General features: G+C 41.8%; 1 protein-coding gene and 2 non-coding genes across 3 annotated transcripts in view; 2 read left to right on the top strand and 1 right to left on the bottom strand.

Moving 5' to 3' along the window:
• The first annotated feature begins 156 nt into the window (after positions 1–156).
• LOC115152250 (protein VAC14 homolog) overlaps positions 157–25184 on the top strand; it is a 29227-nt gene continuing 4199 nt past the window's right edge. Inside the window, exons 1-10 of the mRNA XM_029696918.1 lie at positions 157–578; positions 1323–1473; positions 1723–1890; positions 1962–2024; positions 2242–2349; positions 4072–4181; positions 4285–4406; positions 6473–6610; positions 6846–6989; positions 10774–10837. Of these exons, the coding sequence (XP_029552778.1) occupies positions 475–578; positions 1323–1473; positions 1723–1890; positions 1962–2024; positions 2242–2349; positions 4072–4181; positions 4285–4406; positions 6473–6610; positions 6846–6989; positions 10774–10837 (1172 nt within the window). The 5' untranslated portion in view covers positions 157–474. The remainder of the gene's footprint in view (positions 579–1322; positions 1474–1722; positions 1891–1961; positions 2025–2241; positions 2350–4071; positions 4182–4284; positions 4407–6472; positions 6611–6845; positions 6990–10773; positions 10838–25184) is intronic.
• Positions 10377–10447, top strand: trnag-gcc (transfer RNA glycine (anticodon GCC)). The gene has a single exon. It is a non-coding gene; the product is annotated as a tRNA-Gly (tRNA).
• On the bottom strand, positions 21033–21106 carry trnaa-ugc (transfer RNA alanine (anticodon UGC)). Its single transcript has one exon. It is a non-coding gene; the product is annotated as a tRNA-Ala (tRNA).

Genomic DNA, 25184 nt, shown 5'->3' on the forward strand with positions numbered 1-25184 from the left:
GGGCACTTTTAAATCAAACCCAACCATTCCCCGTTTTTCAGCTGATCTTTAGCACGTTTCCGTTTTATTGAACGTTCCATTACGTTTTTTCGTGCTGAGCCCAGCCCTGACGTTAAAGCTCCCCACCTCTCGCGTTCATTTGCACGTGACGTTCAAAACAGATCTTCAGATCGGTGCTTGACTAACCGCCCTTCAAGGAAGTCATGTGAGCCAGGAAATTTGGCTACATGAACAAGTCTATTAGGATCGATCGCTGATTATTGTCAATAGGTATCTTTGCGACGATCATCTTGCCACGCTCCGTCGTGACAGGTTATCCCAGGCTTCGAAGCCTGCTATTCCCAGGTTTGGTATCGGGGGTTGTTTTTTTCAATTGATTTGCGTCGTTATTGGAATAGTTTAGGGCGAGTTTATGAAACAACGTTCCCCTTATCATTAACCGAACTGTCAAGTTCCCCGCTAAAGCCTCTGAAAATGAACACCGAGAAAGACTTCTCGCCTTTGACCCCAAATATTGTCAGAGCACTCAACGACAAACTGTACGAGAAGAGGAAGGTTGCTGCTCTAGAGATTGAAAAGTGAGTCGTTCCTCTTGCACATAATTCGGGTGAAAGTATTTTGTTTTGTATTTGTAGGAGTTAATATATTGCCTTCCAAAACGACTACTCGTCTGTCTCATGACTGGCAGAGTTTGTACGAGTCAGCTAGTGGGAAGGGTTTGTACGGTATTGTGACCATCTCTTCACACACGCCATATAATTAAGTAAGCTGGGTTTGCACATGGTAAGTAACCTCCTGAGAAACCATGTGAAATGTGACCCACTGCCATCAAATTATCATTTGAAATACTCTGGATTTTGAAAGTTGAGGCCTTGAAGTGAAATTAAATTAGGAAATCAACTTTCTTTCAGGCACATGATACTGGCTTGTTCTTGTATTTCCATTATTGGGACGTGTAAAATGCATCACGTGACACTAAAGTTAAAATGGGAAAGGATTATGGAGCATTAGGTGGTCCTCCCACAGGCCCCTGATTGGGTTATGTTGCTGCATTGTATGATAAGTTGATGGCTGGAGACAGACTGTGGGCAGGCTTTGTTCTAGCCAAGTAATAACACTCTTGATTAAACTCATCAATGTCTTTTTTTATGATTAAGCCTAGTTGGTCAGTGGAGGCTAATGTGTTGGGCCAAAGCCTGCATTGTACACCATGTGTATCCCCAGGATTGACCACTACTCTGATTTTCGTGTGTCCAATCTTGCCAGACATTTGTTTCTGTATGTTCATGAACATAACCTTTCTCTGTTGCCTTAATCCACAGACTGGTGAGGGAGTTTGTGGCTCAGAACAACTCTACCCAGATCAGACATGTTATCCAGATCCTGGCCTCGGAGTTCGCCCTGTCCCAGCACCCTCACAGCCGCAAAGGAGGCCTCATCGGCCTGGCAGCATGCTCCATTGCCCTGGGAAAGGTAAAGCCTCTGGGCACTCATACACAGATCTGTAATACATTGTACATTACGCAGGGTTGGTTTGCTGTTTGCATATCATCCTTATTTTTTTAAATGCTTTTGTTAACCCCATTCCAGCAAGTTACACGTTTGTAAGCGTGTCAACATGTCATGTAAATGCATCTACTTAATATACATGTTCGAGAAGACTGCATTTAAGTAATTTTTTAAAAAGTTGATTGCATCCCTAATGTGTGGTGTGTCTTGTAGGACTCCGGGCTGTACCTGAAGGAGCTTATCGAGCCTGTACTCACCTGCTTTAATGATTCAGACAGCAGACTGCGGTACTATGCCTGTGAGGCGCTCTACAACATAGTAAAAGTGGCCAGAGGAGCTGTCTTACCCCACTTCAACGTGCTCTTCGATGGCCTCAGCAAGGTAACCAGAGTCTTAATTCTCAGAAGACATGTCTTTAGGCTACCTCTGATGTTGTGTGCTTTCTACTCCAGCTTGCTGCAGATCCTGACCCCAATGTGAAGAGTGGCTCTGAACTCCTTGACAGACTGTTGAAGGTGAGATTCCAGTAAAAAAACATGTTGAGACGTCTCCTGGAAGTTTAATGTCAGTTTAGAATGGGCATTGACTAGATGAGGTGGTTAATGATTGATTGTGCTTTCAGTATAGCTGAAGTGACAAACGGAACAAACAGCTGCCGTTCATGTATAACTAAGGTAAGAGACGAGTTCGGTCATGAACTCATAAAACAATGACCCTTCTCTGCTTTCACAGGACATTGTGACGGAGAGTAACAAGTTTGACCTGGTGGCGTTTGTCCCCCTGCTGCGTGAGAGAATCTACTCCAATAACCAGTATGCCCGTCAATTCATCATATCCTGGGTGAGTAGGGCTTTTACAACCAATTGCCATGTCACATTAAAACTTATGTTATTGATGAGTAGAATAAGACCTGTTTCTATACTTTTACAGCAATATCATTATTCATCACTCTTTATTAATCTCTCTGGGGTATGTGGGACGGTAGCGTCCCACCTCGCCAACAGCCAGTGAAATAGCAGAGCGCCAAATTAAAAACAACAAAAATCTCATAATTCAAATTTATCACACATACAAGTATTATACACCATTTTAAAGATAATCTTCTCGTTAATCCAACCACAGTGTCCGATTTCAAAAAGGCTTTACGGCGAAAGCATAACATTAGATTATGTTAGGACAGCACCTAGACAAGAAAAACCACACAGCCATTTTCCAAGCACGGAGAGGTGTCACAAAAAACAGAAATACAGCTAAAATGAATCACTAACCTTTGATGATCTTCATCAGATGGCACTCATAGGACTTCATGTTACACAATACATGTATGTTTTGCTCGATAAAGTTCGTATTTATATCCAAAAACCCCATTTTACATTGCCGTGTAATGTTCAGAAATGTTTTGCCTCAAACTTCCGGTGAATGAGCACATCAATTTACAGAAATACTCATTATAAATTTGGATAAAAGATACAAGTGTTATGCACAGAATTATGGATAAACTTCTCCTTAATGCAACAGCTGTGTCAGATTTCAAAAAGCTTTACGGCGAAAGCAAACTTTGCAATAATCTGAGTACAGCGCTCAGACATCAAAACAAGCCATACAGATACCCGCCATTTTGGAGTCAACAGAAGTCAGAAATAGCATTATAAATATTCACTTACCTTTGATGATCTTCATCGGAATGCACTCCCAGGAATTCCAGTTCCACAATAAATGTTCGTTTTGTTTGGATAAAGTCCATATTTATGTCCAAATACCTCCTTTTTGTTAGCGCGTTCAGTTCACTATTCCAAATGCAGTAAGCGCATGCACTGGGTCCAGACAAAGTCAAAAAAGTTGCATTACAGTTTGTAGAAACATGTCAAGCGATGTATAGAATCAATCTTTAGGATGTTTTTTATCATAAATCTGCAATAATGTTCCAACCGGACAATTCCATTGTCTTCATAAATGAAACAGAAACTCAGCTCGCTCGGCCCCGTGTGACTGAGCTCATGCCTTATTTTGGGACACCTGACTCCTAGAGCTCTTATTCTCTCCCCATTCACAGTAGAAGCATGAAACAAGGTTCTAAATACTTTTGACATCTAGTGGAAGCTGTAGGAAGTGCAATATGACCCCACAGACACTGTATAGTGGATAGGCAATCACTTGAAAAACTACAAACCTCAGATTTCCCACTTCCTGGTTGGATTTTTCTTAGGTTTTGCCTGCCATATGAGTTCTGTAATACTCACAGACATCATTCAAACAGTTTTAGAAACTTCAGAGTGTTTTCTATCCAAATCTACTAATAATATGCATATCCTAGCTTCTGGGCCTGAGTAGCAGGCAGTTTACTCTGGGCACGCTTTTCATCTGGACGTGAAAATACTGCCACCAACCCAAGAGAGGTTAATTAATATCCATTCTTTAATAGCCATTTTAAAGGTTGTTAAAAATGAGTTGTTTTTTTGGCTATCCTATAGCCCACCTAAAAGTGTGTTATGAAAAATGTTATACACTGGTAGTTGTATTAATAGCACCTGAGGTTGTTAATCTGGTTCTCCCCTGCTACAGATACTAGTTCTGGAATCTGTTCCGGACATCAACCTCCTGGACTACCTGCCAGAAATCCTTGATGGACTCTTCCAGATCTTAGGGGACAGCAGCAAAGAGATCCGGAGGACGTAAGAACCCTTTATTCCTCTTCCCATGTCCAAACCCTCTGTTCGCCCCTCCTCAGTCTGCTGTACTCTAGGAAGGAAACTGTGACTGTTTCTTGTCTTTCAGGTGTGAAGTTGTCTTGGGAGAGTTCCTGAAGGAGATCAAGAAGACTCCCTCTAGTGTCAAGTTTGCAGAGATGGCCAACATCCTGGTCATCCATTGCCAGGTTTCTGATGAGTCGAAACTCAGTAAGTTTCACATTGGGATCTATCCATTAAATCTTTTAGTTAAACTGGTAAAGTGGATTTTCAGGAATAGGTCATTAGATTGATCTGTAAGCAATTGTTAGGGTTTAACACTATAACTGCTGGGCCTCGAGGGACTCCCCTTCAAGTTAATGAGCAGTCATTCTGACTACGACATTCTAACAGTATAATAAATAGATTTCATATATGCTATTGCAAAAAAAACAATTTTGGGTTTTTTATGAAGGTCTTAGGTATTATTAAAATACGATTTTTATTTCAGATAACACAATAGCATTTTAATTAGTTTGTTACTGTAGGCTGTATGTCAACCACAAATTCAAGTGATCAATCACTTATTTGTGGAATGCCTTTGTTACAACCGTGAAACAGAAAGCATGTGTGTGGGAACACGATAACAGCTTCTTTTTATAACAATAAAATAGCCCAGCCACAAAGGCACACTGTCAGCAAGACAGGCGGTCAAGTGATGACAACTTCAGTAGCCTAACTAGGGGTGTGAACTTTTAAATGTTAAAATGAAGTTGGCATCCTTAATGTTAAGAAAAATCCCTAAACTAAAAACTATTTTAGTTTCCCCCCCCACCACTTAATTCAAATCACAGTTCAGTTACCACAAAATAATATTTTCTGTGTTATAGGCTATAAAGGCCTGGGGAATATGTGTAATTCAAATAAAACCAGAGGAAGAGTTGCAAATTCACCAAGTAGCCCAAAGTGCAAGGCATGCAAGATGAGACATTGTTTGATGCAGATTACCAAAACATATGAGCATGCTTCTGCCCCTCTCCCTAACTGGCCTGCCTGCTCTACCTGCTCTCTCTTCGCTAATGACTCAAGTGTGTTTTTGGTCTGTTGCGTGTAGAATATCCTAGCCTATTCATGGCACGGATGTCTTCGGGCCAGTCTTGCGAGCATGGCGTAGCCTACTCTTCGTTTTTGCCAAATATTAAATTACAGCAGGCTACCGGTAGCCTGTATCGATAATGCTTTTCAGACATAATGGAATGTGGCCCCTTGAAAGCCCAACTGCATGTTTTTCTGTTAGTGTAGGCTATACTAGGTTGTTTTAAAAAAAATGCAGAAACACAACCTTATCTGGTGATGTGAACTGACATTTTACCTGTCTGTAAAGGAATGCTGTTTTCAAAATGTTTTCAAAATCGATCATTAGGCAACCAGAGCTGTCAATCAAATAATCGGGAGCTATTGGGTGCAGCCTGCTTGCCTGAGCATTGACCGCTCTACTAAAAAAAGTATTTTAAAGTTTAAATATCGTGACTTACTAAGACGTTTAGTAGAATAAAACATCTAGCTACAATACCATAAAACAACACAGCAGCAAATCAATTAGCAATGTTTATTGTTAGGGAAAAAATACAGAACATTTTATGCCGGAGCAGAATTATACTGTCTGAAAAGGTACAGACCTGATATGGCACTTTTTGTCTGAAAAGTTATCAATTGTCTCTATTGACATGTTACTGTAGCTGTGTTCTATGTCTGTAAAGGGTTGCGGTAGATAACTTAACTTAATTGCCCTCCCCAAGCGGTCATGCATACGTAATAGGACCATTATTCTGCATTGTAAATTGACATGGAATTTTATAATTGTTTCTTAGCGTTTTAACAGAAAACCGATAAACGGGACCATAGATGGTAGCTGGGCTTAGTGTGTGTAAGAGGAACCCAGCATTGAGCTTTCATCACACTATAACCATCACAGGGATAGTGTGACTCATTAGCCAATGAAGAAATGAGAACTGATCTGCTCCAATGCTGCAATGACATCTGATATCAATGGCAGGGAGAGCTTGCATTGCTTTGACTATCTTCTCTTTTTAAATTGACTGTTTAATTTGTTTTCCCTATCCATTAGACAAAAATATGACTTAGTCACAGTTATCCCTAACAGAATGAAAGTTGAAAGTTCAGGAATGATTTGAAATCCACCTGAAAGTTTAACAAGTTATCACAGAACCATATCCAAGTTCTCTCTATCTTATCAAAGTCGACCCCAGAATGACTTTCTCTTTCTGTCCTTCTAGCCAATGACCTAATCCAGTTGACAGCCATGACGTGGATGAGGGAGTTTATCCAGCTGGCAGGGAGGGTGGTCCTGCCCTACTCCTCCGGCATCCTGACTGCTGTCCTGCCCTGCCTGTCCTATGACGACCGCAAAAAGAGTATCCTTCATCATAAGCTTAGTATAGAAACACCACGGTGTCAGATGGAATGTATAACTTGATGCGTTAGCAAAGAATGGTAACTATTAGGCATTTATCACAGATCAACGTGGTTGTGTATTGTACTGTATGATAGGAGTAGCATGAGCAAGTGCTCGCTTATATCAAATCTGTTCACCAGATGGCACCATAGCTCTGTTTCGGGAGGTTTGTATCCTTCACCGATCCTCTCCAGGCACCAAAGAAGCTGCCAGTGCCTGTAACCACAGCCTGATGAAGCTGGTGACCCCTGAAGATGATGAGGATGAAGAGGAAACTGGAAGCAGTGACAGCCAACCCAGAGAAGACAGCCCGCCAAAGACAGAGGGGGACACTAACGGTAAGTTACCACTTGATGCTTCGTTTTAAGTTGTGTCCAAATTGGCCTGCATGACAAGGATGGTTGTTAAGTCCAAGGTGAACAGGGAGGAGAATTGAATCAAGGCAATTTTATTCCCAAATCCTGTTATTATTTACAGCAGTTTGCTGTGACTCAATTCGAAAAAGGGGATTTTTTTTTTTGCCTTAGGTCTGGGCCAGTGTCAAAATGTTGACCTTTTTCTCTTCTGATCACCCTGCTCATTGTCAATTTTGTAGTCATTGTTCTAGTATTGAAAAAGTACTGAAGTTTCAAATACCGTGCAACAATAGTTAAAAAAAAAAAATGCAGTGTTCACTCAGAAATTGAGCCAACGCGTTGATTGGTTCTGGGTTTTTTTCCTGCGTGGTTGAGCCGCCGCCTGCTGTTTAAATAGCAGGGGGTGGCGCTCGGGGGTTGTAAGTGAGAACGACCCGGAGGAGAACTGACTAGGGTTGTGACGGTCCTGTTGTAAAATCTTAGATGCCTTCTCCTGCCGTTTTTCCCTTGAGCAAGGCACTTAACCCTCTACTACAACTGCTCCCCAGACCCCGTAGTATTGTAGTCCCTTGCTCTGACCTCAGAGGGCTGTGGGACATTTAGTGCTTTCAGAAAGTTTTCATACCCCTTATTCCACAATTTGTTACAGCCTGGTTTCAAAATGGATTAAATTGTTTTTCCTCACCCATCTCCACACAATACGCCATAATGATAAAGTTAATGCCATGTTTTTAGAAATTTTTGAAAATTAAATACAGATCTCATTTACGGTACTTAAGTATTCACACCCCTGAGTCCATACATGTTAGAATTAACTTTGGCAGTGATTGCAGTTGATTTATTTTTTCTGGTTAAGAGCTTTGCACACCTGGATTGTACAATATTTGCATATTATTCTTTTTTTGAGATTCTTCAAGCTCTGTCAAGTGGATTGTTGATCATTGCTAGACAGCCATTTAAGTCTTGCCATAGATTTTCAAGACAATTTAAGTAATAACTTTAACTAGGCCTTTCATCAGCATTCAGTGTCGTCTTGGTAAGGATCTCCAGTGTATATTTGGCCTTGTGTTTTAGGTTATTGTCCTGCTGAAGGGTACATTTGTCTCCCAGTATCTGTTAAGTAGACTGAACAAGGTTTTCCAGGATTTTGCCTGTGCTTAGCGCTTCATTTTTATTTATTTTTCTATCCTTAAAAAACTTCCATAGTCCTTACTGATGACAAGCATACATACAACATGATGCAGCCACCACACGCTTGAAAATATGAAGAGTGGTACTCAGTGATGTGTTTTGTTGAACATATGAAGATTGGTACTCGGTGATGTGTTGTGTTGGATTTGGCCCAAACATAACACTTTGTATTCAAAAATATTTGCCACTTTCTTTGCAGTTTGACTTTATTGCCTTATTGCAAACAGGATGCATGTTTTGGAATATTCTGCACAGGCTTCCTTTTCCCCCTGTCATTTTAGGTTAGTATTGAGGAGTAACTACATTGTTGAGCCATCCTCATTTTTTTCCTATCACAGCCATTAAATTTTGTTTTATAGTCACCATTGGCCTCAAAGTGAAATCCCTGTGCGGTTTCCTTCCTCTCTGGCGACTGAATTGGGAAGGATGCCTGCGTCGTTGTAGTGACTGCGTTTATTGATACACCATCCAAAATGTAATAACTTCACCATGCTCAAAGGGATATTCAGTGTCTGTTTTTATTATGTATTTATTTTTTCTCCCATTTACCAGTAGGTGCCCTTTGCAAGTAATTGAAAAACCTCCCTGGTCTTTGGTTGATTCTGTTTTGAAATTCACTGCTCGACTGAATGGACCTTCAAGATAGTTGTATGTGTGTGGTACAGAGATGAGGTAGTTATGTGCCTTGCCATAACAAAGGGGTTGAGTACTTATTGACTTTTTTCATTTTTACATTGGTTGTGTGTAGGCCAGTGAAAAGAAGATCTAGTTTTAAATTGGGAGTGGCTCCTAATCTGTGCCCGGATTTCTTTTATTTTTGAGGCTCCGTATCCGTGAGTGTGCAAATTCTCGCGGTATCTCGTGGGAATTTGGGACGTCAGTCAACATGCCGAAACCAGATTAGATGCAGCTAGTTAGATCAGAGTTAAATGCCAAAACGATGATATTCGCAATGTCGCTAAGTTAAAAAAAAAAACAAGCAAAACACCAATAGCCACTACAATGTCAAAACATGATTTTGGTACTGAGTTCAGTACCATTTGCATGATTTTGTGGACCCGTGACTGATGTATCGTCATTTGCTAGCTAGCCAGCATTAGCTAGCAAACTCTAGTCCAATACAATCCATGTGCATTTCTATGTATGCCTGACTCTCATACATACTGTCACATATCCTGTCCTATTTATCTGGGTATATTGGTTATTTGGTGTCTTTACATACATACCAATATCTGTCTTTCTGTATTTATTTGCCCAACTGTTTATGGTTGAAAGTGCTTTTTGTAGAGATTGGAGCTAATCATATTCAGACATACACCCAATAATATCCACATCTGTGGCTCAAATGGATCCTTGCTCGTAGCTGTACTACAGAGCTATGCTATCGAAATTGTGCCTCTGTTTAGCCTTACAATTCTTATATTTGACAAATCACTGACAGCATTTGGAGAGATTATAGCTTTTATAAATATGTAATATTTCACAACTGTGCCTTTTCAATGTTTGGTTTATACAGTATTATCGGAAGGAGGAAGCTCTTAAAAAAGGTATTATGCATTGGCTGGGAAACGAACCCGGGCCGCCCGGCTCCTGCACAGCAGGCAAGAATTCTACCACTGAACCACCCATGTTTAGATGGGGGTAGGGTGTATCCTGCTCTTTTGGACGAGGCCGAGAGCCACGTCACTAAGGGGTTGGCCGGAGAGGGGAGTACTGCCTCGAGGGGAAACAGTGAGGGAAGGAGGGTGATGAGTCATTCTTCTCCTAATGCGCTCTGAGCTGTACCCTCCCCCGCCTGCCCATGTTGGTCTGCCCGCCAGCTATGGTGAGTGGCACATGAAGAATGTGCCATGAGCAGCCATCGGCCGGTTATCACGTTAGGCTACTGGTAACTCACCCCTCTCCCTGACCAATAGCAGCTCAACAGCAGGAGTATTTAAGGTACTCATAAAGTCCGTGAGACTCCAGCGGCCTGTTCTCAATGTACCTTTTGTTATACATGCTCATTCAGTCTGAGTCTCTGTGTTGAAAGTCCTCCGTCCTGCTTTGAGACACGCTCAGTCACTTGTTTGCTGTGCTCCTCCCCTTCACTCTGGTTGGTGGCCACTCTCCGGCTGGATTATTTTGTGGGACGCAGTTCCTTTTTAAGCCATACGCAGGGAAATTCTAGCATGTAAAGCATTGGTGGTTCAGTGGTAGAATTCTCGCCTGCCACGCGGGAGGCCCGGGTTCGATTCCCGGCCAATGCATGCATTTCATTTTGCGCTGGTAGTGGATTTGTATAAATGGGTTACACATTTGGCATTGCTATGACTTGTACCGTGAACATATTCAATTAAAGTTACAATGCATTTCCACACAGAATTGTCTATTTTTAGCTTGTCCTCTGATGGTTTTCCAGTGCACAGTATTTATAGGCTACAGTAAATACATTGCTCTCGGTCGTTCAATGCGATCGCTGGCAACAATCAATTTATAATTTACACGTAGTGGTGCACCCAGTATTAACATTGGCTACTATTTAGCTTGAAAGGGTTTTTTGATGGCTCTGACTCTAAACAACCTCTGATTTCAGATATGCTCAACGCGTCACAGGAGTCTGTGGGTTTCAGCAACATCTGCTTCTTCACTCCCACAAGGTATGTGCTAAGTGATTTGAATTGTGCAGTTAGTAATTAGCAGAGGTGTGGACTCGTCACATGACTTGGACTCAAGGTCACAAATTTGACTCCAGGCTCGACTTGATAAATAAAATGGCTTGACTTGGAGCCTCAAGACTCAACTTGAAATTATCTGGCCAGGTTTTGTCACTCATTTTGGCTCTCACACAGCCACAGACAGCCGCAGCATCGACTTGCAAAAAAACAATTGTGCAAAATTGTGCAAGCTAGTTTTCAAAGTGAGGTTTAAACTGAATGGGGGAAAAAGTATTTTTTTTTAATAGTCTACATATAGCCTACCATTTTGTATTTTATATATTTGCCTATTTATTTACGACCTCCGAGACATCAACCATGCAAAAGGACGCTATACATTTTAGTAATTTAGCAGACACTCTTAACCTTAATTGCTCCTGTAAGTCACTCTGGATAAGTGTCTTGCTCAATGGCACATCGACAGATTGTTCACCTAGTCTGCTCGGAGATTCAAACCAACGACCTTCCAGTTAGTGGCCTGACTCTCTTAACCGCTAGGCTACCTGCCAAGATGGAATTCTATTACACCGGGCTCCTACGCTCCTCTGATGTGTCAGGGCTTGCAGAAGATAATGGATTACAAAGGGATACCCAGCCGTGAGATGCCCAGTGACTCAGAACTCCCAAATGAGCTAAATGCCTTTTTATACTCGCTTCAAGGAAAACAGTCCTGCATGAAAGTCCCTGTTCTGATGACTGTGTGATCTCTCTCCGTTCCCAATGTGAGTAAAGCTTTTAAACAGGTTAACACTCGCAAGGCCGCCGGGCCAGACGGAATACCAGGGCTCGCTCTCAGAGCATGCGTAGACCAGCTGGTAAGTGTCTTCACGGACATTTTCAATCTTATTTATTTAACTATTCAAGTCAGTTAAGAACAAATTCTTAATTACAATGACGGCCTACCCCGGCCAAATCCGGACGACGCTGGGTCAATTGTGCGCCACCCTATGGGACTACCAATCATGGCGGATGTGATATAGCCTGGATTCGAACCAGGGACTGTAGTGATGCCTCTTGCACTGAGATGCATTGCCTTAGACCGCTGCGCCACTCGGGAGCAAATGACTATTGCCCTGCAGCACTTACATCTTTAATTATAAAGTGCTTTGAAAGGCTGGTCATCAAAAACACACCATCATCATCATCCCAGACACCCTGGACCCGCTCTAATTTGCATACCACCTCAACAGATCCACAGATGATGCAATCTCAATTGCGTTTCACACTGCCGTCGCCCACCTGGACAAGAAGGGAAATAGTTGTGAGTGCTGTTCATTCGAGCTGGGACAATACCAGTATCGCAATATTTTTTTCCTCCAAAAATGTGAACACAAAGCAACCACACTCTTGGCTCCTTTAAAAAGCTACTGTATGTAAAATATTGTGTGCTATAGCATGGAAAATAAATAACTGACTCTGGATGGCAACATAATGTTTGTCCAACATTCAGGCTTTTTCCCTGAAGGTAAATCCGCTTCTTGTTTTGTTTCCTTGCCATGATACTAATGAGTATCACGATACTGGTCCCGGTCCTAATGTTCATAGACTATAGCTCAGCGTTCAACTCTATACTTCCCTCCAAGTTCTAATGCCTAGTCACTTTACCTTGCCTTTTATGTACATATCTACCTCAAATACCTTGTGTGTGTGTGTGTGTGTGTGTGTGTGTGTGTGTGTGTGTAAACTCAGCAAAAAAAGAAACGTCCCTTTTTCAGGACCCTGTCTTTCAAAGATAATTTGTAAAAATCCAAATAACTTGACAGATCTTCATTGTAAAGGGTTTAAACACTGTTTCCCATGCTTGTTCAATGAACCATAAACAATTAATGAACATGCACCTGTGGAACAGTCGTTAAGACACTAACAGCTTACAGATGGTAGGCAATTAAGGTCACAGTTATGAAAACTTAGGACACTAAAGAGGCCTTTCTACTGATTCTGAAAAATACCAAAAGAAAGATGCCCTGCTCATCTGCGTGAATGCGCCTTAGGCATGCTGCAAGGAGACATGAGGACTGCAGATGTGGCCAGGACAATAAATTGCAATATCCATACTGTGAGACGCCTAAGACGGCGCTACAGGACGGACAGCTGATCGTCCTCACAGTGGCAGACCACGTGTAACAACACCTGCACCGGATTGGTACATCCAAACATCACACCTGCGGGACAGGTACAGGATGGCAACAACAACTGCCCGAGTTACACCAGGAATGCACAATCCCTCCATCAGTGCTCAGACTGTCCGCAATAGGCTGAGAGAGGCTGGACTGAAGGCTTGTAGGCCTGTTGTAAGGCAGGTCCTCAGACATCACCGGCAACAATGTCGCCTATGGGCACAAACCCACCGTCGCTGGACCAGACAGGACTGGCAAAAAGTGCTCTTCACTGACGAGTTGCGGTTTTGTCTCACCAGGGCTGATCTTCGGATTTGCGTTTATCGTCGAAGGAATGAGTGTTACACCAAGGCCTGTACTCTGGAGCGGGATCGATTTGGAGGTGGAGGGTCCGTCATGGTCTGGGGCGGTGTGTCACAGCATCATCGGACTGAGCTTATTGTCATTGCAGGCAATTGCAACGCTGTGCGTTACAGGGAAGACATCATCCTCCCTCATGTGGTACCCTTCCTGCAGGTTCATTCTGACATGACCCTCCAGCATGACAATGCCACCAGCCATACTGCTTGTTCTGTGCGTGATTTCCTGCAAGACAGGAATGTCAGTGTTCTGCCATGGCCAGCGAAGAGCCCGGCTCTCAATCCCATTGAGCACGTCTGGGACCTGTTGGATCGAAGGGTGAGGGCTAGGGCCATTCCCCCCAGAAATGTCCGGGAACTTGCAGGTGCCTTGGTGGAAGAGTGGGGTAACATCTCACAGCAAGAACTAGCAAATCTGGTGCAGTCCATAAGGAGGAGATGCACTGCAGTACTTAATGCAGCTGGTGGCCACCAGATACTGACTGTTACTTTTACTTTTTGCTGAAAATAAACGCAGTTGACCGTGAGAGGACGTTTTCTTTTATTGCTGAGTTTATATACACACACTACCGTTCAAAAGTTTGGGGTCACTTAGAAATTCCCTTGTTTTTCAAAGAAAAGCACTTAAAATATAAAATTGATCAGAAATACAGTGTAGACATTGTTAATGTCGTAAATGACAGCTGGTTTTTAATAGGATATCTACATAGCCGTACAGAGGGAAGTTTATCATTTTAAAAGGCAAATTGATCATTAGAAAACCCTTTTGCAATCATGTTAGCACAGCTGAAAACTGTTGTCCTGATTTAAAGAAGCAATACAACTTCTTTAGACTATCCCATGCGAGAAATTGCCAAGAAACTGAAGATCTTGTACAGCGCTGTGTACTAGAACAGTGCAAACTGGCTCTAACCAGAATAGAAAGAGGAGTGGGAGGCCCCGGTGCACAACTGAGCAAGAGGACAAGTACATTAGTGTCTAGTTTGAGAAAGACTCCTCACAAGTCCTCAACTGGCAGCTTCATTAAATAGTACCCGCAAAACACTAGTCTCAATTGAAGAGGCGACCCCGGTATGCTTGCCTTCTAGGCAGAAGCATGTGACATAACATTTTATTTGATCGGGTTTGTAATATAGGCCTACAGTATTGTACTAATTTGTCTCAAGCATGCCTGTGCTTCAGAATCCAAAAATTGTGCATCTTGATTGTTAACCAATGAGAGGTAATCAGCATTGGCGAGCAAAGGTGGGCTTGCATATCCAGAGATTAGTGACCAGAAAGCACTTGCTTCATTTCCTCTGTTTTGCCTGACAAAAACTGAGTAGGCCTACATTTATATTATACTACTGGGGCATCTTTGCCAGAACAATAATAGGCTACCTGGTGATTTCGTTGATCATTTTCATATTTCTGATGGGACTAGTTTGTGACTACTAGCAATATGTGTAAAGATGGCTGTAACATTGCGCTGCCTTCAATATTATGGGATGAATAACATTCTGGCTAATTACGGAATTAGCGAGGAAGAAAAGGGTTACCCAGTTTGCAAAACGCATTCTGCAGGGAGGTGGCCCTCCAAAGTGATAGCGCGCAGTCAGACCCTGCTTACCATCTGATACTGCCACCTTCACTGCATACAGGTAGACTCCAGAGAAGTGACATATGGTTGACGTTTGCTGCTAACATGAATGACTTTCAAATGCAGGTGTAAAACGCAGTTTATTTCTGTATCTTACATTTAGAAAATCCCTCACCGTTTATGGCTGTAATGATCAGCTACATTTTGAGAAGTGATTGTGTGCGCATATGGGGGGTCGGGTCGCAAGCTTTGAACCACTGCTTTTTTTGGGGGTCGCGGGTCAAAGTTTGAGAACCACTGAGCTAGCAAACAGAGTGCTGATTTGCTGTACAGCAACAGGATCAGGTGCAGCGCCAACGTCAAATTGTAGGGAGAGTTGATTTCCTATAAATATCCAGCTGCAAAACATTTTGGTAATCAAAAAATTAACTCTTTACTTTGCAAACTTACCAGCAATGGGGCATCAGGCAACAATTACTAGCAGAGGCTTAGCTACTGGTCTTTTGGTATGTCGAAATTGATAATTCACTTATGAAGCTGACTTTTTGAATTTGTTAAAATGTAATTATTACAATCAATGTGTTATAGACACAGTAATGAAAAGTTCTGTCTGGTAGCCTCAAATGTCTGGTAGCCTCAAATAAAGATTGGTAGTTGAACTTCTCATAGCATGTATAGATCATTTTTTTACTTGACTTGCTGTTAGAATGCACGACTTGCACTTGACTCGAGCCTGTTCTTCTTGGAACTCGACTGGAGACTCGGACCTTGAGACTTGCTTGTGACTGGAATAATAGTGACTTAGTCCCACCTCTGGTAATTAGACATTTCATCAATTTATATTTCAAAGTGCTGTTTGATTATCAGACTGACCTTCGCAGCTGTATTAGTTGTAAATGGTGAGATTTTAATTAACAATATGTATTTGTATTTCAAATGTACATCTTCCCTGTGGGCATTCCAATATTCACTGGCAGCATGTTCAGAATTAATGCAGATGTCCTAGAAAATAAAATATATCCAGACTGGCCTTAATAGTAATATATGCCATTTAGCAGACACTTTAATCTGAAGTGATTTAGTCATGCATTCATACATTTTACGTATTGGTGGCAACCGTCTGGAATGATTTCCCTTTGCTCGGTGTGCCCTCACTTGGCCTGCATTTAGCATTCATATGTGATTAACCACAAGTTAGCTTTCTCTTCCCTATGAGACCTCGTAAGAAGTTCCAAAGACCCTTGTTCTGCTCCACCGTGTCCACGGTGACACACCGCCTTGGCCTGAAGAGTACCACAGTCCACCTCCAACTATCCAAGTACTTAGACAACCCTTAGGATGTAGTCTATAAAACCGTTAGGATGTATCCCATACAACCCATCACATATTCAGTCAGGTCCATAATTATTGGCACCCTTGATAAAGATGAGAAAAAAAATGCTGTACTAAATAAATGATACAAATACTGAGCTATATTGTATGCTTAAAAACATGTGGGACATTATTAAGTCTGGTGACATGAGCTTTTTGATCACACACACCAGTGGTGGCTTTCATTAACATTTCATGTGCCATGTAGCATGCTTCTGTCTAACATTTAGCTGCGCAGTATGTGTAGGTAAACCTTTCTAATTATGCTTTTTTGAAAGATATCACGAAGAACTGTAAAAGTGTTACAAATCTCCACTTTCTGGAGGACTGAGTTTTGAAATCGGTGAAATGCCCAGTGGAAGCAGAGTATGATATGTAGAGATGGATAAAATTCTGGCGTTTGATTGCAAATATGAGGGAGAACACACAGAAGGCTGTTGCATAAAAACACTGGATTACATCTTCAAACTAAGGGCAACCATGGCATCCGTGACAGAGGGAGAAGCGTTCATCCATGTATACGGGTAAGAGAGTAGCTAGCGAACATTGGAAGTTAAAGCGTACTGTTAGCTAGCTAACGTTAGCTGGCTGGCTCGCTAGCTAACGTTACGTGTATGATCTGTGTAGTAATATTGTTCGTATCTCAGAAAGCCATTTGCGTTACTAGATATAGCCCAATGTTAGCTCGATAACATTGAACCTAATTGGTTAGCTTCACCTACCTGCAGATTAATGCATGGTAGTAACATGAGTTGGGATAATGGGTAATTGTTTAGCTAGCTAGCAAAGACTCCACTACACAACTAACTATTTCACTGTACCGTTTACACCTTGTGTATCCTGTGCATGTGACAAATTTAGATTTTATTTGATATAGTGTGTGTTTACCAGAGACTAATGTGAAGAACATGACCTACACCAAATTCAAATTAGTTTATCACATTATGCAAACAAGACAGTGTCCAAGTTCTGAAATACTCCGGTAGAATGCCCTGCTTTTATTTTGTCACACTCACAGCTGTAAAGCCTTTTTGAAATCGGACAATGTGGTTAGATTAACGAGAGTCTTGTCTTTAAAATGGTGTAAAATAGTCATATGTTTGAGAAATTGAAGTTATAGCATTTATGGGGTATTTGTATTTTGCGCCACGCGATTCCACTGGCTGTTGACTAGGTGGGATGCAAGCGTCCCACCTTGCCCAGGGAGGTTAAGAAACATGGTGTTTCTTATTCAAAACCTTATAGCTTAACTTTGGCGAGTGCTATAGCCTATGATAGTGGACTGAAACAATAGCCGTAATAGACAACGGGCAGCTTAACTGTCCTGCAATACACTGCCCATCTTTTTTTTTTTTATATATATATATAGCTCTGAGTCGTTGCGTGTGTCCTGTTAAAAGTTGTAAAATGGGCTTGACTGACACTGTCACACAGTTCTCCCCAGATTGGATATCAGTGAAGTTGGGCACAGGCTACGGTGCAGCATTGACCGTTTGCAGAACATTGACGTGCCATGACTGATCTAAATGCTTGTGGTCTCGATCGTCAATCAATACCCGTCATTTTTATTTATTTATTATTTCACCTTTATTTAACCAGGTAGGCAAGTTGAGAACAAGTTCTCATTTACAATTGCGACCTGGCCAAGATAAAGCAAGCAGTTTGACACATACAACACAGAGTTACACATGGAGTAAAACAAACATACAGTCAATAATATAGTAGAAAAATAAGTCTATATACAAAGCGAGCAAATGAGGTGAGATAAGGGAGGTAAAGGCAAAAAAGGCCATGGTGGCGAAGTAAATACAATATAGCAAGTAAAACACTGGAATGGTAGATTTGCAGTGGAAGAAAGTGCAAAGTAGAAATAATGGAGTGCAAAGGAGCTAAATAAATACAGTAGGGGAAGAGGTAGTTGTTTGGGCTAAATTATAGATGGGCTATGTACAGGTGCAGTAGTCTGTGAGCTGCTCTGACAGCTGGTGCTTAAAGCTAGTGAGGAAGATAAGTGTTTCCAGTTTTAGAGATTTTTGTAGTTCGTTCCAGTCATTGGCAGCAGAGAACTGGAAGGAGAGACGGCCGAAGGAGGAATTGGCTTTGGGGGTGACCAGAGAGATATACCTGCTGGAGCGCGTGCTACAGGTGGATGCTACTATGGTGACCAGCAAGCTGAGATAAGGGGGAACTTTACCTAGCAGGGTTTTGTAGATGACCTGGAGCCAGTGGGTTTGGCGACGAGTATGAAGCGAGGGCCAGCCAACGAGCTTACAGGTCGCAGTGGTGGGTAGTATATGGGGCTTTGGTGACAAAACAGATGGCACTGTGATAGACTGCATCCAATTTTTGAGTTGGGTATTGGAGGCTATTTTGTAAATGACATTGTCGAGGATCGGTAGGATGGTCAGTTTTACGAGGGTATGTTAGGCAGCATGAGTGAAAGATGCTTTGTTGCGAAATAGGAAGCCAATTCTAGATTTAACTTTGGATTGGAGATGTTTGAATGTGAGTCTGGAAGGAGAGTTCAGTCTAACCAGACACCTAGGTATTTGTAGTTGTCCACATATTCTAAGTCAGAACCGTCCAGAGTAGTGATGCTGGACAGGCGGGCAGGTGCAGGCAGCGATCGGTTGAAGAGCATGCGTTTAGTTTTACTTGTATTTAAGTGCAGTTGGAGACCACGGAAGGAGAGTTGTATGGCATTGAAGCTCGTCTGGAGGGTAGTTAACACAGTGTCCAAAGAAGGGCCAGGACCTGCTCCAAAACTCTTTAGACCATTTGTTGTTTGGTCCCCCAATGTGTTTTACAATCCTGCAGGATTAAAATATTTATTCCCTTGCATTTCATATAATTTGATTTATTCAATTTATTAATCAAGGACCAACATCTTGATAACAAAAAATTGTAGCATGTATTTGATTTAAATAGCCTAAAATTAATAGAATGAAATGTGCACATCATTCAATTAATAGGACTAATTTTATTTGATTTAAATAGCCAAACATTTATGGAATGCAATAGGCATAATTTCATATACAGTACCAGTCGAAAGTTTGGACACACCTACTCATTTCAGGGATTCTTTATTTTTATCATTTTCTACATTGTCGAATGCCCGGGTTGCGTGTTTTTTCTGACTTGCAACACCTTCTGTGACTGCCAGATGCAGTTTGTGTTCAAAGCAGTTAAGCCATGGCCAACCCAACTGCCTCACAGCGGCCACAATGTTTGCGCTGTTGTCAGTTGTGCCAAAGGACACTTTCTTCTCATCCAATGCCCATTCTGCCAACACGGACCGGAGAGCTTCACTCAGGTTGTCTGCAGTATGGTTCTCTGGCATATAGGTTGTCTCAAGACAATGGGGCATGAGACCAATCACTGGATATGTAGTGAACAGTCAGGCTCATGTATGGGGTCATGTTTACGCTAGACCAAATATCTGTTGTGAGAGAAATTGGTTATGTCTTGAGTTCTTGGGGAATTTCTCCCCTCACTTTCTTATACATATTGGGAACAGCCTTTAGTGAAAAGAATGCTCTCGATGGTAACTCATACTGATTGTCCATTTTGCTGCATTAATTCTTTAAATGATTGCTTTAACTGTATGAAAAAGAACCTACTTTTTAAAAAAATGACATCTTATTTTGCTACATAAGACTGAATTGAACCGGTCGTTTGCATGTGCAGAAAGTACCTCATTATAGCGGTAAAATATGATGATGGATCTTTGTTATTGGGCTATTTTACTTTCACTGGTACTGGGGCCCTTGTTAAGGTCAACAACATCATTAACTTTAACAAGTATCAGGACATTTTAGGCAAAAATTTGGTTGCCTCTGCCAGGAGGATGACACTTGTGGATCTTCCAGCAAGACAATAATCCCAAACACAAATCAAAATTCAAAGAAATTGTTAATTGACCACAATCAATATTTTGCAATGGCCATCTGTCCTCGGACTTGAACCCCATTGAAAACCTGTGGTTTGAATTGAAGAGGGAAGTCCATAAGAGCAGACGAAGGATATCAAGGATCTGGAAAGATTCTGTATGGAAGAATGGTCTAACATCCCTCCCAACGTGTTCTCCATTCTCATTAAAGATTTTAGAAGGGGAGGGTGCTAGAGGATTAAATCATGGTGAGAATTTTGCCCCATCTTTTTTAGATGTATTACTACTTGTTAAACCAAATATCTTTGTCTGAGCATTTATGTAATTATAAAATGTCCCAAGTCTTAATTATTTTCTCAAGGGTGCCAATAATTATGGACCTGACTGTATTTATTATTATGAATATTATTGTATTATAACCCTTTAGATTAGTGGTATAACCCATTCAACCTCTAAAAATGTGGTGTCCTACTCCATACAATGCTTAGATTACAGCAAAACCCTGAGTACAACCTTTAGTGACGTACTGCTCCTTGCAACCCTTATTATGCATGAAACACATTGAGAATCTCACTGCTGATAGGTACTTATCACAGTGGGAGGCTTTCCTTCTCTTGCTTGAACAAAAGCTGTACCTGCTGTTTCTACTTGTAGAATCGCAATGCTAGTCAGTAGCCACCAACTTTACTTTGAGCCACTCAACCCTACCAGTTTGTCTGAGCTATTGGATTATTTACATTTTAGTCATTTAGCAGACGCTCTTATCCAGAGCGACTTACAGTAGTGAATGCATACATTTAATAAAACATTTTTTTCTCTTACTGGTCCCCGGTGGGAATCGAACCCACAACCCTGGCGTTGCAAACACCATGCTCTACCAACTGAGCCACACGGGACTTACAGTGAAGCCTTGTTTTTAATTAGACCTGACGTCTCTGTTTTGCATGGAGACGACATGTCATGCTTGTGCCATGCCTCATGACTGGTGCCATGTATTCGCAAAATCTTCAAGCTTTTGTGATTTGTCTGCGGTTGTGAGGCTGGTTGGACGTGCTGCCAAATTCTCTAAAAATGACAGACGGCTTATGGTAGAGAAATAAACATAACATTTTTCTGGCAACAGCTCTGTTGGACATTCCAGCAGTCACCATGCCAACTGCACGCTCCTTCAACTTGAGACATCTGTGGCATTGTATTGTTTGACAAAACTGTACGTTTTAGAGTGGCCTTTTATTTTCCCCAGCACAGGGTACACCTGGCTGGATTATCTTGGCAACAGAGAAAAGCTCACTAACAGGGATGTAAACAAATTTCTGCATATGGAACATTTCTTGGATCTTTTATTTCAGTGCATGAAAAATGGCACCAACACTACATGTTGCGTTTTATATTTTGTGCAGTATAGAAGCTCCAAAAAGGTTGTGCATACATTGGCTGGGAATCGAACCCAGGCCTGGCAGCGTGAGAATTCTACCACTCAACCACCAATGCTTAGCTGTGAAGAAAAGGGTCCCTCTGTTTCTGAAGGAGAGAAGAATGCCACGGCACAGCAGGGTTGGAAGGGGGGGAGGGATTGTGGAAAAGCTGCAGTCGTAAGTTTGGTGGAATGAACGAATAGACCTGCAGAGAAGCTAGAAGATGTTTGTCTGTGCTCAGATAAATGTTGGGAACTGAGGAGGATCTGTCACGATAAATGTTTGCTCATTCATTTACATGGAGCCAGTTCGAACACACATACAGTGCATTCGGAAAGTATTCAGACCCCTTCCCTTTCTCCACATTTTGTTACATTAGCCTTATTTTAAGTATTTTTCCCTTTTCCCTTCTACACGCATAATGACAAAGTGCAAACAGATTTAGCCAAATGCATTTAAACTCAGTTTTTCACAATTCTTGACATTTAATCCTAGTAACAATTCCCTGTCTTTGGTCAGTTAGGATCACCACTTTATTTTAAGAATGTGAAATGTCAGAATAGAATGTAGAAGTAGAGTGATTTTATTTCAGCTTTTATTTCTTTAATCCCATTCCCAGTGGGTCAGAAGTTTACATACACTCAATTAGTATTTGGTAGCATTGCCTTTAAATTGTTTAACTTGGGTCAAACCTTTCGGGTAGCCTTCCACAAGCTTCCCACAATAAGTTCAGTGAATTTTGACCCATTCCTCCTGACAGAGCTGTTGTAACTGAGTCAGGTTTGTAGGCCTCCTTGCTCGCACACACTTTTTCAGTTCTGCCCACAAATTTTCTATAGGATTGAGGTCAGGGCTTTGTGATGGCCACTCCAATACCTTGACTTTGTTGCCATTTTGCCACAACTTTGGAAGTATGCTTGGGGTCATTGTCCATTTGGAAGACCCATTTGCGACCAAGCTTTAACTTCCTGACTGATGTCTTGAGATGTTGCTTCAATATATCCACATCATTTCCCCTCCCTCATGATGCCATCTATTTTGTGAAGTGCACCAGTCCCTCCTGCAGCAAAGCACCCCCACAACATGATGCTGCCTCCCCTGTGCTTCACGTTTGGGATGGTGTTCTTCAGCTTGCAAGCATCCCCCTTTTTCCTCCAAACATAGGAACGGTCATTATGGCCAAACAGTTCTATTTTTGTTTCATCAGACCAGAAGACATTTCTGCAAAAAGTATGATCTTTGTCCCCATGTGCAATTGCAAACCGTAGTCTGGATTTTTAATGGCGGTTTTGGAGTGGCTTCTTCCTTGCTGAGCGGCCTTAACGGTTATGTCGATATAGGACTCGTTTTACTGTGGACATAGATACTTTTGTACCTGTTTCCTCCAGCATCTTCACAAGGTCCTTTGCTGTTGTTCTGGGATTGATTTGTACTTTTTGCACCAAATTACGTTCATCTCTAGGAGACAGAACGCGTCTCCTTCCTGAGCGGTATGACGGCTGTGTGGTCCCATGGTGTTTATACTTGCGTACTATTGTTTGTACAGATAAAGTGGTACCTTCAGGCGTTTGGAAATTGCGCCCAAGGATGAACCAGACTTGTGGAGGTCTACAACTTTTTTTCTGAGATCTTGGCTGATTTCTTTTGATTTTCCCATGATGTCAAGCAAAGAGGCACCAAGTTTGAAGGTAGGCCTTGAAATACATCCACAGGTACACCTCCAATTGACTCAGGCTAATTGACATCATTTATCAGAAGCTTCTAAAGCCATGACATCATTTTCTGGAATTTTCCAAGCTGTTTAAAGGCACAGTCAACTTAGTGTATGTAAACTTCTGACCCACTGGAATTGTGATACAGTGAAATAATCTGTCTGTAAACAATTGTTGGAAAGATTACTTGTGTTATGCACAAAATAGATGTCCTTACTGACTTGCCAAAACTATAGTTTGTTAACAAGAAATTTGTGGAGTGGTTGAAACACTTAGGTTGGAGTCATTAAAACTAGTTTATGTTAACTTCCTACTTCAACTATATATATATATATATGTGTGTGTGTGTGTGTGTATGTGTGTGTGTGTGTATGTATATCTCTCATTTAAATCTCTTATTTAAATACGTTTTCAGACCCTTTGCTATGAGACCTGAAATTGAGCTCAGGTGCATTCCGTTAACATTGATCATCCTTGAGATGTTTCGACAACTTGATTGGAGTCCACCTGTGGTAAATTCAATTCATTCGACATGCTTTCGAAAGGCACACACCCATCTATATAAGGTCCCACAGTTGACAGTGCATGTCAGAGCAAAAACCAAGCCATGAGGTTGAAGGAATTGTCCGTAGAGCTCCGAGACAGGATTGTGTCAAGGCATAGATCTGGGGAAGGGTACCAAAATATTTCTGCAGCATTGAAGGTACCCAAGAACACAGTGGCCTCCATCATTCTTAAATGGAAGAAGTTTGGAACCACCAAGACACTTCATAGAGCGTTCCATCTGGCAAAACTGGGCAATCGGGGGAGAAGGGTCTTGGTCAGGGAGGAGACCACGAACCCGATGGTCAATGACAGAGCTCCAGAGTTCCTCTGTGGAGATGGGAGAACCTTCCAGAAGGACAACCATCTCTGCAGCACTCCAGATATCAGGCCTTCGTGGTAGAGTGGCCAGACAGAAGCCGCTCTTTAGTAAAAGGCACATGACAGTCCACTTGGAGTTTGTCAAAAGGCACCCAAAGGACTCTGACCATGAGAAACAAGATTCTCTGCTCTGATGAAACCAAGATTGAACTCTTTGACCTGAATGCCAACCATCACGTCTGGAGGAAACCTCACACCATCCCTACGGTGAAGCATGGTGGTGGCAGCATCATGCTGTGGGGTTTGTTATTCAGTGGCAGGGACAGGGAGACTAGTCAGGATCAAGGGAAAGATGAACGGAGCAAAGTACAGAGATTCTTGATGAAAACCTGCTCCAGAGTACTCAGGACCTCAGACTGGGGCAAAGGTTCACCTTCCAACAGGACAATGACCCTACGCACGCACACAGACAAGACAACGCAGGAGTGGCTTCTGGACAAGTCTCTGAATGTCCATGAGTGGCCCAGCCCAGCCAGAGCCCAGACAGAACCCGATCGAATATCTTTGGAGAGACCTGAAAATAGTTGTGAAGCAACGCTCCCCATCCAACCTGACAGAGCTTGAGAGGATCTGCAGAGAAGAATGGGAGAAACTCTCCAAATACATGTGTGCCAAGCTTGTAGTGTCATACCCAAGAAGACTTGAGGCTGTAATCGCTGCCAAAGGTGCTTCAACAAAGTACTGAGTGCAGGGTCTGAATACAATTTTCTTTTAATATTTTTTTTTTATATATATATGTGCAAACATTTTTAAACCTGTTTTTGCTTTGTCATTATAGGGTATTGTGTGTAGATTGATGGGGGAAATAACTATTTAATCAATTTTAGAATAAGGCTGTAATGTAGCAAAATGTGGAAAAAGTCAAGTGGTCTGAATACTTTCTGAATGCACTGTAGATAAACTCCAGATTTCCCATAGTTCCTG

This window comes from Salmo trutta, chromosome 17, assembly GCF_901001165.1.
Source record: "Salmo trutta chromosome 17, fSalTru1.1, whole genome shotgun sequence".
NCBI classification, from domain to species: Eukaryota; Metazoa; Chordata; class Actinopteri; order Salmoniformes; family Salmonidae; genus Salmo; species Salmo trutta.